This window comes from Orussus abietinus, unplaced genomic scaffold, assembly GCF_000612105.2.
Source record: "Orussus abietinus isolate OABI.00-Male unplaced genomic scaffold, Oabi_2.0 scaffold639, whole genome shotgun sequence".
In the NCBI taxonomy this organism is placed as follows: Eukaryota; Metazoa; Arthropoda; class Insecta; order Hymenoptera; family Orussidae; genus Orussus; species Orussus abietinus.
Genome location: NW_019394792.1, coordinates 1 through 14693, shown reverse-complemented (window position 1 = coordinate 14693; position 14693 = coordinate 1). Strand labels below are relative to the sequence as shown.

Below are 14693 nucleotides of genomic sequence, written 5' to 3'. Positions count from 1 at the left end.
GATCCGCAAGTTTCTAAATCATTTTGTTACTTTCTTAATAATTTAACACTCTTTTTTTTTTATTCATGTAATACAAAATACTGTTAGTATGTAAAAGTTGTACCGTACAGTTTTTTTTTGTGTTTTTTTATGTAAAGCAACATCGTTTCAATTTTAAGCAACATATTTATTGGGTAACTCTCTGACGTGGAACTTTAAATTAATATATACATGTACATCTGTATTGCGCAACAATTATTTTAATCACTAAAACATTTAGCTTTGATAACGGGTAGTAGCATACAAAGTATTTACCTTGTACTACCATGAAGGACACAAACGACGAGTCCCTCTAAAAAGAGATCAAGATTACTGCCACTCTTAAATTTATTTTGATCAAAGGTGAAGTTAATGATAAATGCAATACACTAACCCGGCTTCGCAGATTAGTGCAGGTAATGTGTATAGTAGAACCGTTGGTTATCTATTGGAAATCAGCAGTGCTTCTATTGTCGAAGAACTGAAATGCAAAGTGCACTTCCAGCGTGCAAGACGTGTTTTACAGGCGATCGCTCATGTCAACGAGTCATGATTAATACAGAGAATAATTTATGCGCATTACAATAAATACGCATTAGTTTCAGATATCTCGAAATAGATAAGCCAAAACGATCAACAGAGTCCTCCCTCGTAGTCGTCTTCATCCTCCTTTTTGTTCATAGGAGGTTGTTTGGCAGGAGGAGAACACTGCTCTGACTCATCGATTGCTTTTTCCTCCACTTCTATGTTAACTGAACCTGCTGACTCTTTCTCTTTGCTTGGCAGATCCTATAAAATAAGAATAAGACATTAAATAAAAAATGTAAGGAATAATTAATTATCTCATAAGACATACTTGATTAACTTCTGCTTCAACAGTAGCCTGACTGGTTAATTTGCTAGCATTAGGGGATATGTAAGATTCAGCTGCATTTGGCCTAACGCCTGCTGGTGGAATGGCATATTCTTGTTGAGGTAAAGGCAACCCACGAGCTAGCTTAGCATATTCAACATCCATGTGCTTGATAAATGGACTGTTTAAAGCTGACCTTGCAGACTCCGCATCTTCGTTGTCATAGGCTTGTAAGAGCATTTCTAGTGTTTGCACCTAAAAGTAATGGAGAATTTTTTATAATTACAGTTTGACTTATGAAAATTTAGTGGAAGTAGTGGATCACTAGGGCCAAGGTTTACCTCGGGACCATCACAGTAATTTCCCCATTCTTTGAAAGCTTTTTCTGCTGCCACTTGATCTCCTCGAGCCAGCTGAACCAAGACCAAAGCAACAGCTAATCGTCCTACAGATGGGATGTGATCTATCTGCTGATGCATCCCTATTTCTCTACGGACAGCATCTGCAGCCTGATCGTACATTTTCAGTTTGACTAAAAGTCTTGCTACCTTACTCATGTACTCAGCAGCCTGTCTTGGACTGTCTTCTCCCTGTAAAAATATCAACAGAAATTTATTAATGTTCTCGATATACAATCACAATAAATCTTTGAATTATTATAAATTAAGCAATCGATATGAACCATAACAATGTCAGCTGCACGCTGGAACAGTTCAAGGGCTTTTTCAGGTTCGGTTGATTCTATCAGTTTTCCTGTTTTGTCCAACACCGTTGCACCTGACTCAGGTGAACCATGTTGTTGATAAAGCGAGCATGCCGAATGAGCCAGTTTGGGTACCTCGGACAAATCTCCTATTTCTTTGCATATTAATATTACTTGTTCTATACTCCTAAATAAAAAAGTTGTATCTTAAGTTAATTTGCATTAATACAATCTAAGCAACTAAAATTACATTATCCATAGATTATAATACTCACTTTGCAGCATGGAACCAACTTTATACATTTATTAAGGAAAGAACGATACGTTACATATATAGGGCTAATATAATAACATAAATAAAAATCAATGAACTTTATGTTACAATCACCTATTCATTCACTCGGTGTGTGTGTGTGTGTGTAAAATTAATCTAAGCCATCCTTTCTTTAAACACATATTTCCATGTATAAACTCATACAATCAAGGATACGATCGATTCTGCTTGTAACAATCCGCAGCCTTCGATAAGCACTCCCTGCATTGTTTAAATGATTTGGCGATGCGAAAGCAGGTAGCTAAAGGAATTTAAAACGTGTATTGCACTACTATCGCTCAATGTAAATTTGTCATACAAGAAAAATGTTACAAAAATAGTAATTACTAATCACTTACCAGCATGCGTGTATTCATCCGCTGCAACCTCAAAGTCAGGCTTCCACTTTAAAAGCGATGTCTTTAAACTGAAAAAACATGAAGAACTTGTAAACCATTAAACGCAGTATTTTAGAATATATATCTTCAGTCTCATTAAATGCTTGTGCCAATATATGTCGCATTTAACTCACCTTTTTTCAGCCTGCCGAATATGGGAATTGCCCTCTTCGATCTTCGACATTCTTCACTAAATAGCGTTCCGATTTCGTGCTCTTCTCCTACGCGAAGAACCCTCCGCAGCCCCTTCGGAATTGTTCGGAATCTGCTTGAGACCCTGTCTTTCTGTCAAACCAGTCAAAAACACACAATAACGTCAATTATCACGTCACTCTGCACAAACCTGAACAGATCTTCACAGACCATAGAACTTACATTACAGCAGATTACAGACACACTGTTGGAATGCAGCAGTGCAGCAGATGGGCAAGGCTGATAGATTTCTGAAGGGATTGCTTGCCACTTATACGAGCATGCGCATTTAACCATCTCCCTATAACCTCGCGATTCTCGAAGAGCCTTGAGGCACTGTGATCGACGAGAGCACGGTGTCCCAACCTTTGATTTCGACATACAGAGTGTGTGCGATTTGACGGAAAAGTACGTATCTGCTTAGGGTCCAGCTGACAGACAGAATGATAAGTCGTAGCGCCTTCGACGCCTACGCGAAGCCTACGTGATATATCGGAAATGGACTACTGTCAGGAGGAATCATGAGGATCATACAACACCACCGACCGACCAAATTATTTATATTGAAACCAGTATAATGGGATCCAGATTAAGGTGAGTTTTGCCTTTATCGCTTATGCGTCATTCCGTGATTAACGCTTTCTTTCCTTAACGCAGTCTTGTCAAGACCAGTCAAGACCGCCTTCAGCTTGCCTATGTATCTTACTCATTTGTATCGACCATATGATGCAATGAAATCTTCGTCTTGCTGGGGATTTTGTAAAAAATCCTATGGCAATGACTTCCCATGATTATTGGAGTACTGTCATTTTTTAAATCGATAAAGACTTTATAATTATTTAAATATTAGAGCAAATTGATGTATAAAATGAAATTTACGAATATTTGAAAAATATTGCGGCAGGTTTATTCTATTAGTGTTCATTATTTATGGTATATGTAAAGATATTGGATTGGTAAATGAAGTGTTTTATTTTTTGCGCAGAGAAAACGTCAAATATCTCTACGAATGTTTCTGTGAAGTGGCCGAACCTGTTGGAGAGAATGAAGCATGGATACTTCAGAGATATCCGGAATCTTACACGGATCAAGAAATCCTTAAGTCCGTTCCAAAGTTTGCATACCCGTGTGAATTGAAAAAGTGAGCGAAGCGGTTTTACAATAGTGATTTGTTCATTTAAGTCTATGATGCAAAATTTCTTAAATTAAATTATACTATTTTTTCTAGTACACTGGTGCAACATTTTTCCTTCGTCCTCACACACATTGACTCAAAGTGGACGTTCGGATTCTGTCGGCATGATCCAAAAACCCAAACTGCTCTGGTTATCCTCAGTGCTTTACCATGGCACGAAGCATTTTACAAGTACTTACAGTGAAGTTATTTTATTAAATTTTCTTAATCAGGAAAGAATATTAAATTCTGTCAATCGAGGCCTTTGATTAATATTTCAATTACTCCAATTTAGACTACTAAATCAGATTGCGAGTCTGATGGCAAGTGGAGGAGGAGATCTTTGGAAATTCCTTGAAGATGTTCACAATTGTAGCATTCCACTTCCAGGATGTTCCGTGACGGTCCCATTACCACACCCAAATGTTGTAAGTTAAATTTTTGTTGAAACGAAGGGGATTCAATTCATATAATTCAATAATATTTGAAGGTGTATGCCTGCATTAGTTTGTACCAAAACAGAAAATTATTTTGACGACCTCTTTATTCACTTTTTTAAGTAATTATTGCAATTTCACATCCTAGTAATATTTAATTTGCTGTATAAATATATTGTAGCTATAATTCTCCTTTTCAGACATTCGTTTGTCGAAGTCCGAAGCTCTTTCAGTTACCTAGTATACCAGAGAATGTAAGTAACGTTTTTTTTTTTGACAAAGACTTGCTTTAAGATTGATGTATTCAGATTTTTCATTGGTTGTCAAACTAGTTAAATGAGATGCGTGTATTTGCATACATATTTTAGACGTCATGTAGACTATTTTAGAAAGCATTTAAAAAATTAGTGTAAGAGTTCCTTTTAATTTTATGACTTTGAAGGTATTTAAAGTATTAATCATTCTTGCAGAGAAATCTAACCGAATATTACAGTGCTGTCGATTCCCATAACATGATGATGATATTTGCATCGATGTTGTATGAGCGTCGTATTATTTTCACCTCCAAAAGACTTTCAAGATTAAGTGCATGTGTGCAAGCTTGCAACGCACTGATTTATCCCATGATTTGGCAACATATTTATATACCGGTTCTTCCGCTATCATTAATGGATTATCTGTTAGCACCGATGCCATTTCTGATTGGTGTACCATCTCCAATACTACAGGTATTTTATAATTGAATGATTTGTCAACCGAATGAACTTTCGCAATATTTTACAAATACATTTATGTCAAATCTGTTTCCATCATTTCAGAGAGCGCGTAAGAGTGATCTAGGAGATGTTGTGATATTGGATGCTGACATGAATATGATAGAGTCACCTTTTCAAGATTTAGAGTCTTTACCGCCAGATGTGGTAAATAATTTAAGAAGAGCACTACGCAACAGAGCAGCATTGTTAGGCGATGGAGTATCGAGGGCATTTTTGCGAGCTCTAGTTCAGCTCACAGCTGGTTACAGAGAGGCATTGACATTACATCAAGGTGAACGAATTACGTTCGACCAAGACGCCTTTGTTGAAAGTCGACCGTCTTCCATGCAGCCTTTCCTACGTAAAATGTTAGAGCTGCAAATATTTCAACAGGTATGTGTACAACATGTAACAATATATGAAGACGAGCCAGTGGCATCGCAGTAGCAATTGCATTTAAACATAATTACATGTATAAACATTTTTTATTGTCATAGTTTATAGAAGAGAGGCTGCACATGTTGAACTCAGGGCTTGGCTTCTCTGATGAATTCGAATTAGAGGCTTGCAATTACTCGGATAAATCTAACAGTAAATTTAGGCAACAATACCGCGAATGGACTTACGCCATGCGAAAGGAAGGTACCGCATTTTTCCGCAGCGTAAAAGATAAGGTAAAGCGAAATTTAGCTCTTTAACTCTTTCATAACTATCCTTTCAAGATAGTTCATTTATTTGAAAAAGTGTTTATAATTTTTTTTACTTTGTCAAAAGTTGTGTTAATCATTCTAGTCCACGGTTCGGATGTGTTTCATTTCGTGATTTGCTTGAATAACCCGGCTACAGTTACAAAGCTTTAGATGATTGTATAAATAATGCTTTTTTTAGTTTGTCTGTAATAGTTATTAACCTGGTAGGCATTGTTCGTTTTAGCGTGCTTGCTTTTCTCGTTTTAGGCAAACCCGGCGGTAAAATCTGCAGTCAAGTCGGTGAGTTGAAGAAAGCTGACATTCGTAAACATTTCAAAGAAATTCGTACACCATTTATGACCATTTGTATTGCAATTTGCGCTTGGTATTGTATACGTCGATACATGTTCCTTAATGTTTACGATTTTGCAACTCTTTTTAATTTGTCATTTGTTTAACTTGAGTTTATCACGTTACAGGTAAAAGACAAGAGTAAAGACATGAGGACGGTCTACAAGGGACTAAAGTGGAAAGGTAATTTCGCTCAGAATTGGACGTAAAAAAAATATGTTTACTCCGTAATAATTTAAGGACTATTTTCGCCAGGTCGTTCGAGCAGGCACGAGGAAAGTTCCCGTTTTCAGCAGCCCAGATCAGCTCCGAGCTCGCCCACTTTGGAGAGAAGTCCAGCTATTTTTAGTTCTCCTTCAAAACCTCTTAGCGGTTTTACAGCGACTACCAGCTACAGGAAGGAACCACGATTTCGTAACAGCGCCGTCCCCGAGACGAGGTATAATCTTAATATATAATCCCACTCCATTTTCCTAATTTTTTTTACGAGGCTTTTTTGCAATCTGGGATTGATATTAAAAAAAAAAAAAAAAGAACTTAGCTGCCTGGTTAGTGCCAGAGGCTCGTGCTTGCAAAATTGAAGATATTTCACGCATAGTAAATATTGCATGGTGTTTCGTGTGTTACAGTCGGAAACAGTACTCTCCTTTGAGTTCGAGTTCTCCGGAGGAATGTGATCCACTTCCGGAACGACTGAACATCGACTTGATGCACGAAATGCGAGACGTGATATTCCCGAATACGCCGCCTGTAGATAGAACTGTAAGTAGAGAGCTCGACTTAACGGTTACGGTATCAGAATTTCTATGATTGGAAGCACTACTTGGTGAAAACGCAGCATGCCCAATTTAATCGTTACCGGAATTATGCGAATGTGTGAGAAAATACGTATGGTACTTTTGCTGCGATGACGAGAAACACTTTAGAGTAATCGTGTTGGATAGTTACTGCAAATGTATTACTCCACTGAATAGTGCAATGAGGCACGGATAAATATTTATGCAAGATTTCACATTAGTTGTGGCTGAATGATAAATGACCGGTAAACAAGGTCGCGTGATCTCTTAGCCGGTGAAACAAAGGGAAGAGTGCACACATAATTTACGCACGGCATGCTAAGGCATCGGTGTGCTTCTTTGTGCTTTCAGGTACTTTCTAATGCACTGTAAGTACATTTACATATAATTTACATCGAGATTATTTTAAAATTAAACTGACATTTAGTTACATTGACCTTCTACGTTAAGCACACCTGGTATATGGAAACACCTGAGACACCGATGCATCGTATCGAGCTCTCACATAATTTACTAGAGCCACCGTAACCCAGGAAAAGGGAAAGATTAATTACTAAACACTGCAAAAACCTCCATCGATGTGTCTTACGAAGCTTACATTCACCTGTCCTGGCCATACAAAAGTTAACGTACTGCATATCGGAGTGTCCCTTAACCAAGATTTTCCAAAAAGGGGTGCAGCTCCATCGACAAATTGTGAACCACAATTCTAAGACTCTCTGCATATACGTGTGTTAATCCAATCTAATTTTGAACTCTTCGTTCGTCTGTCAAGGTGCTTCCACAGCCCCGTTTCGAGCATTCCACAGGACTTGCATTGTCACAGTAGATCGAAGTGTTGTGTGCATAACTTTCAGTTGAAGCCGGTCCGCAGTTTAGACAGCTTGAGATCTGCATGGAGCGGTCACGTACGGCACGGCCCTCTACTTCCTGTAACAACTTCCCACGACGATGAAGTTTCCCAAAGACAAAGCCAAAGCCAAAGCCAAAGCGCCGCCATCATGTGCACTCTTGGGGGCTCGGCCGCGCGATCGCAAAAAACGGAGCAAAAATCAACGCTGCTCGCTTCAACGAGATCTATTCTCTCCAGTCTGTCGAGCATTACCTCCGGCACTTCCGGGCCGCCCAACGAGCTCGGGGGGACGAATCGTTCGTCCGGAAAAAATTCCTCGAGCTCGAAGGACTCGTCCAGCCGCGACTCTTCCCCAGGGCCGAAAGAACCCGCGAAGAGGGCGAAAAAGGGAGTTTTTCCTTCTCTCTCGGCGAACGGCAGCTCCCGATCGAGGGCCCAATTTTTCGTGGGCTCCAGAGAATTCATTAACCCTACGAATCCATTTTTAAATCAACAGACCGGCCTCCCAGAGCTCGTTTCCGTGTCCGATGGAACGAGCTCCGAAGAGACGGCTGAGATAGGTGCGAAAGTTGCCGAGGCGAGTAATCCTTTCGCGGGTTCTCAGGTCCCCTGGGATGAGAATTTCGGGTCTGAGAGTAGCGAAGCTCTTCCAGGAGATCCCTTCGATACGAGCCGAGCCCTGAATCCCTTCCTTACGCAGAACTCGGTGATCCCTTCCTCGGAATGCGAGGCCGATCCCAAGATTCCCTCGTTAAATGCCCGACACAGCCCTGCACTCGCCAAGGTAAACGCCGTTCATTTTATTTCTCATCGCTACGGTCTCTTTTCCTTTTTTTTTTCTTTCCATTATTTATTCATGAATTTACGTCACGAATCGTTTGACGCTGCTTCCGTTTGTCATCGTGCAGTGTTGCTTTCTTAGGGCGGTATCATCGTGTGCATTTTTGTTCCCCGGGTACTGTAATCATCTCCGAGTATCCGTCGAGAGGTTCGCGGGCTTTTATTTCGGTACTCTCGAATTTTGTCGATCACCACGTAGAATTTTCAGCCCGAACCAAGATACACGAGAGTACTTTCGATGCAGAGATTTAATGCTTGTTAAGGGAGATCGAGAAAGTACGCCTGCATCCGAAGTTGAAGTGAAATTATATTATATAAATTATATATAGTAGGAGAAGAAAATTAAATGAAAGGGTTTTTGTTCCCTTTGGCGGGTTAATTTATTGTTGCTGGATTTAATTCTGACGATGTCTCATCTTTCGATTTGGATTAAACTTTCAGGAGTTCTCGGAAGAGCGTGATCTTATCAGGTTGGACTCCGTGAACAGCGACGACGACTTTGACCCGCTATTGTCGAAATCCTCGAAATTCAACGACTCGAAGCAAATGACGCAGTCTCTGCACATCCCCCAAATGGGGGAGGGTCTTAGCAACCCTTTGTACCCATACTTTCTGCCCAGCGCAAAGAACCCCGAGTCTCAAGCCAAGAATCAGCCTGAGAAATTGGGCGATTTCGACCTTCTTCAAGAATACGGCCTGGACTTCAATAAATTCAGTGTAACGAACGGTGGAGCATCGTCGTCGGGGAAAAGTGAGACGTGTGAGAAGAGCGCCACCGAGATCAGCAACAGTATTGACACTGCTTTCGGCTCGCTGTCAAACGAGCCAACTGTCAAGCTACAGAACAACTGGACCAAGTTCGAGTAACACGGCCTCGAGAGGGAGGGCCGCGACCTCTCGCGATTTTCCAAGCCAACGGAGGGTGATGGGGAAAAAATGCTCCAGGTAAAAGTTATCCAGGGCAACGTGCGCGACAAGTACTGTAGGATGCATTATTGCCTATCGCTCGTTGTTGACGCGGAAAACGCATTCACCTGAGACGATAGCTTCGGGTTAACCGCTTCGAAGTAGTCACGGAGAAACGTAGCGTGGCGGGATCGTTTATACATCTTTCGTCGCACTTGTTATGTCGAGAGTTTCGGAGTCTTGAATATGTCGAGAGCGCTTGGAGATCTGGACTTGTAGGAAGAAGACTTAGCCCGAGTTAAATAGGTAGTGGAAATTATAGCAAGTCAGATGCAAAGCTGTACGGGAGGAGTGAGATGTTAGAATCATTTGTGTCGGCTGTAATAGCGATGTCGAGGCCAAATCGTGTCGAGTCGATGGATGATTTCGGTCTGCAGGAATACGGTTTAGATTCCATTAAACTCACGTAATAAAGAACTATACATTTTTCACCGCTCTAGTTGGTAGCACGAATAGTAAGACTAAACCGGTCCGAAACGAGTCCAAAAAGCTCGGCGACTACAACCTGCAGAGGCACGGTCTAGACTCCGTTAAACGTAAATAGAAATGATTTAGAGATCAATCACGAGATAGTAGACTAGCTTAAAAATGATTTCTCGATTAGTTACAACGAGAACGTTACGGTCGAGCAAATCCGAGAAGTTCGATGGTCAATATCTGTACGCGTAACTTTGATAACACGCAGATTAGAAACCAACCAACCGAGGAAGGGAGACAAATTCCCAAATGTAACGAACCCTTGACGTGCAGGAAAATTAAATTAGCGTAGGGAGATTAGGCCACTTTCGTTTGGACAAACAGAAAAACGAGTCCATAGGGCAAAGGTGCATAGAAAGAGCGTCAGTATTGATATGGTATACGGTTCACCGATAAGGAGGTTGCCTCAATGATTCGGAGGACGAACGAGATATATTTGAGTATAATGAAGGTCTTAGAAGGATTAAATAATATTAATGGGACTGAGAATTCGTGTAATAAGGGAGAGGAGATAATCTAGAGGGACGAGCTGGACTAAGTTCGAGTAATGCGCGTCCTGGCTAGTAATCGGGCCAAGGCGCGGGCAATGATGACATATCAAAGAACCAATTGTAAATAAATTACGAGCGAAAGTTTGTTATCGTTTATACAAGCGTAAAAAGATTTATACAAGGTCCCTGGTCCGTCAGCTGGCGTCAGACCGAATTTCTGTAACGAGTTTTATGTTGTTACGTATTGTAAATACTATTATATACCTCGCCAGCAGGATTGGGGCGTCCTCCATTCCGGTTTAATTGTCTGGATAAGTGCTTAGGATCGATCCGGAGGCATTGAGTTCGGAGCTAACAATTAAGGAAGTAGCTAATAAATAAAAAAAAAGAAATAGAAATATATTTATTGTAACGCAGGGAGTCGAGCTTGTAATTGTTGGCAATTTAAATTGAATTTTATACGTCGAGAGAGACCGTTTATTCATCGCGCATTAATTTGATATTAAACCATTACTCGAAAAGGAATGCATCGAGACCGAAGAAATTACTCAGCGGTCAGTCTTGGATTTCGTTCGAAACAGAATAAGTAATCTTCGAGCTCTGAACTTGATTCCGCTGTATCGGACGGTAGAACAATTACTTTCGCTTTTGGATAAAAGCATGGTTAGCGAAACATCTCCACGGCGAATATGTATAAAGCGCAATGCCGAAGAAGAACGGTTCAATGACGATATGCGTTTATCTGAACGCGAAAGTGATATTATGAGGGAAAGAAAATCCTATTCCGAAACCGTGCAACAATTGAGCCGTACGCGAATATTTTACGTAGGCGTAATCTCGGCTGCTTTTGTTTATTCGCTTGGTGGATACGTTTGCGAGGTGACAATAAATAAACGGTGGATGTTGGACCCTTTTACAACCGAGGGAACATCTCCGAGCGAACAAGCGAAAGTGTCGAAAAATCAACCTAAAGTGATGGCCGTCTTGAAACTGTGACGAACCAGTCGCTGGACGTCCGGTGACATTAGTGAAAGTAAGAGTAAAAGTAAGTCTGTCAGCTGATAGTAGACTTAATACTCAGTTTTCGCAAATAGCTAACAGGATTATGCTTCCATAGGGCCGTGTATCGCGGTTTCTTTGTAATGCCTATTACAATGTGTATCGTGAGACCATGTTTGTACGTAACGTTGTTATAGTAACTGCTCAAATTGCACAAATAAATTATGATCCGATCTTATCTAAAAGTGGGCATTTTGTCTCCCACATTTGTACACATCGGTTGACACTTTTTATGCGAGAAAGAAGAAATTCATTGTATCGATATTATCGGCGAAGAATGATTAATTTGTCGAAGTCAGCAGTGCTCGACTGTTTATCAAGTGGTACTTTGTTCACTCTCGTTAATTGCTAATTGCACATAAATGTCCGTGGACAAAGGTGACGGGAGAAAAAGATTTCTTAACAATGCTTCAGTCATGCAGTCTCGCGTCCTCTAATGTCTTAAGCGCCTCGCTTTCGTATCTCTAATTGTCGGGATCGCAAGAACTCGTCGCCACGAGTGTCAGGGACAATGGAGCCCGGCGCGAAATTAAATTTCCCTGCTTTCTCCGAAACCCCCGTAGCAAGATGTGATAATCCTTTTCCCCACCCTCGCGAGGCAAATCGTAACACGGCATCTTCGCAAAGACGGAGTATTTAATTCGAGAAGGCAGCGCTGCTCGCGCTAGTGAACGGAGGTAGAGACGCCGATATTAGCCGCGCGCGGTGTGGAGATCCCGAAAGCTCGATTTTTCCTCCCGCAAATGCCTTGAAGGCAATCCTTGTTTTATCTTCTTTTGTTTTTACACTCGTCAGAGATCTGGGAGCTTATATGAATATCTTTTGTATCGATAAGCATGATTTGGGTCCACTTAATCACACTTTTTTGTGAACTTTGCGTGCTTTGCAATGCGCAAGTCGAGGGATGGACCGGATTCGACAGGGGATGGAAAAGGTCGCCGGAAGGGAAGAAATTCTGGAGATTCGGAGAAAGAGGGCTCGATCGGCGAAGGGATCAAGTTATTTCGGAGCAAAGTCAAGGTGGACGTCATGGTGCGAGTTTTGGAAACGGCGGTCAAGAGGCTGGCGACAGAGGAAGGAGATGTAAGTAATTCGACACGGTCGAGGGGGAGATAAATTAGAAATTAAATTGTGAAACGCTCGAATTAGACTTTGATTCGACGTGTTTAATTTTTGTCCAGTCCTGTCGCTGTTCACTTTGGTGAAATTCGAGAATAATCTCTGCGGTGGACCGACCGGGGAAAATGGAATCTGCGTCTCGGCTGCGGAATGTTCTCAGAGAAAAGGATCGGCTAGTGGAACTTGCGCCAATGGTTATGGAGTGTGTTGCGTCGGTAAGAATGATTTTTTTTATCTATAAGTTAAAAGAAAGAACAAAAATCTACTAACGCGCATTAATTGGAAAAAAATTTCCTCCCGACTTTTCAGCCTATCTGAAATTTTCATAACACCCGGGCATTCAATTTTCTCTAGTTACTGTTACGTGCGGACAATCCACCAGCGACAATAATACATACTTTGTTAATACAAATCACCCATCGCCTACCGAGACGTCGGAGTCGTGCCAATTGACCCTGATCAAGTCCCACCCGGATGTCTGTCAATTCAGGTGAGAATTATAAGACATGGGACGGAGTCTATAATTAATTTTTGTTTCTATTATTAAAAAAAATTGGTTTGGGATTTTTTTCTAGGCTGGATTTTATCCAGATGAGCATAAGAGGGCCGGAAACGACGAATCACATGTGCACCTATGATCAATTCATTGTCTCAGGAGCCAATCCCATCCCTCCGATTTGCGGCAACAATGACGGGAATCACAGTGAGTGAATCGCTTAAAAAAATGTTAAATATGCATTAGAGTATCACTCGATGACATCTCACTTAAAATTAATTTTAAAATAGCACGTTCTATCTAATCTGATCTTTGATCTAACACGATAATTTTTTTTTTGCAGTGTATGTCAATGCTGGGACCGGGCAAAGCAACCCAGTAACGTTAACATTCGTCACCAGCGGCAGCAATTATTCTCGATTTTGGAAAATTCGGGTGTCGCAAATCCCTTGCAGCACGATTTACAGAGCCGAGGAAGGCTGCCTTCAATATTACACCGGAGTTTCTGGAGAAATAAAGTCATTCAATTACGACGACAACAATGGTCTTCAGCTGTCAAACCAGGATTACAGTATTTGTATCAGGACAGAGAACAATTTTTGTGGGATACAATACATGGCGTGTTCTCGACCAAGTACGTTGCATTTCATCTCGTTACTCATTACTTCCATTGACAATTGTGCAATGTGATTTCTGTACACGTAGAACATACTTTTAAATTTTTACTTTTCTACTGCAGTGCAACCTGGGGCCATGGCAACTCCTGGAAGTCAATCAATGGCAACTCGTATCAGTACATTTACGTTATCTGGAAACACAATGACCCAACAAGTACCTTCAATGACAGGGACTGCATGCCAGGCAGATTGGCTGATGATCCCTTGCGCATCCAATTTGGGTAGATTATCTACAGCACCCATGACGTGCGTAGACCGCATTTGTGGAGGAGCTTTTAATGCTGAAAACCAGAATATTAATTCTTCGACTGTCATAAGTAAGTATAAAGAGACATAACCGAAAAAGTCAAGAAACGATTACACAGTTAAAGGTAATAAATAATTGACGATTTATTTGAAGAAGAGGTATCATAACGAGTTTCTTTTCAGGTACAATCAAGCCCTTCAGACTGGTTCTCCACACCGACAATGTCGAAGCTCCGAGCGATATTGGGAATAGAGGCTTTTGCCTCAACTATATCCAACAACCATGCACGTCGCGGATATCGTAATAGTTTTAGAACAAATTGTAATTCTTACCTGGACGGGATATAACATCGATGCCAAGTATGTTGATTTTAAGTCGGGGAAGAAACGAAATGGAATGCCTTTACACGAGGCTAATATTTGCTGCATTAAGTGTTTTACGTGGCGAAATAAATCCTGCGACAAATTTTCTGCGGGCTTATTATGTGCGTTTAGTGAATTGTTTGATTTTTCCGGGGAACTGGCGCGAAGATTTTTCGGTTTTACCTGTGGAAAATAAAATAAGTAAACCCACCGGTGGAGAACGCGGACGGCTAACGCACTTGCCACCTGATATCACCCAATGGGTCGCGGGCATGGATAACTCATTTCTGGCAGCTGTTAAGTGTAGAGTCTCGCAGTGTGCCCGCAGAGTCCCGTAGAGTCCCGTAGAGTCCCGTAGAGTCCCGTAGAGTCCCGTAGAGTCCCGTAGAGTCCCGTAGAGTCCCGTAGAGTCCCGTAGAGTCCCGT

At 41.1% G+C, this 14693-nt stretch overlaps 3 protein-coding genes across 6 annotated transcripts; 2 read left to right on the top strand and 1 right to left on the bottom strand.

Annotated features, from left to right (window-relative positions):
* Positions 1–145: 145 nt before the first annotated feature.
* Positions 146–2652, bottom strand: LOC105699047 (gamma-soluble NSF attachment protein). 2 transcript variants are annotated; one of them, XR_001103979.2, is made up of 9 exons: positions 2420–2652; positions 2247–2314; positions 2065–2149; positions 1850–1867; positions 1554–1761; positions 1213–1461; positions 875–1126; positions 413–807; positions 146–331 (listed from the first exon to the last, which is right to left on the bottom strand). XR_001103979.2 is itself a non-coding variant. In XM_012423746.2 (8 exons), exons 1-8 carry the CDS (start codon positions 2467–2469, stop codon positions 652–654), a joined length of 1086 nt encoding a protein of 361 aa, XP_012279169.1. In that variant the 5' UTR covers positions 2470–2652; the 3' UTR covers positions 146–651. The 2 variants fall into 2 exon arrangements, 1 of the variants encoding a protein (XP_012279169.1); XM_012423746.2 differs by having other exon boundaries at positions 146–807.
* A 154-nt stretch (positions 2653–2806) lies between these two features.
* On the top strand, positions 2807–11544 carry LOC105699193 (DENN domain-containing protein 1B). Of its 3 annotated transcripts, XM_012424008.2 has the most exons (14): positions 2808–3071; positions 3463–3618; positions 3706–3843; positions 3947–4079; positions 4289–4342; positions 4559–4816; positions 4907–5236; positions 5341–5517; positions 5800–5832; positions 6012–6066; positions 6139–6322; positions 6513–6645; positions 7538–8317; positions 8815–11544. In XM_012424008.2, the coding sequence occupies exons 1-14, from the start codon at positions 3055–3057 to the stop codon at positions 9238–9240; spliced, it is 2874 nt and encodes a 957-aa protein (XP_012279431.1). In that variant the 5' UTR covers positions 2808–3054; the 3' UTR covers positions 9241–11544. The 3 variants fall into 3 exon arrangements, with proteins under 3 accessions (XP_023289058.1, XP_012279431.1, XP_023289059.1); XM_023433290.1 differs by lacking the exon at positions 5800–5832 and having other exon boundaries at positions 2807–3071; XM_023433291.1 differs by lacking the exon at positions 7538–8317 and having other exon boundaries at positions 2814–3071.
* Positions 11545–11661: 117 nt separating this feature from the next.
* Positions 11662–14373, top strand: LOC105699195. The gene is made up of 7 exons (XM_012424011.2): positions 11662–12449; positions 12548–12700; positions 12840–12975; positions 13061–13188; positions 13325–13615; positions 13721–13975; positions 14088–14373. The coding sequence occupies exons 1-7, from the start codon at positions 12203–12205 to the stop codon at positions 14207–14209; spliced, it is 1332 nt and encodes a 443-aa protein (XP_012279434.1). The 5' UTR covers positions 11662–12202; the 3' UTR covers positions 14210–14373.
* The last annotated feature ends 320 nt before the right edge of the window (positions 14374–14693 follow it).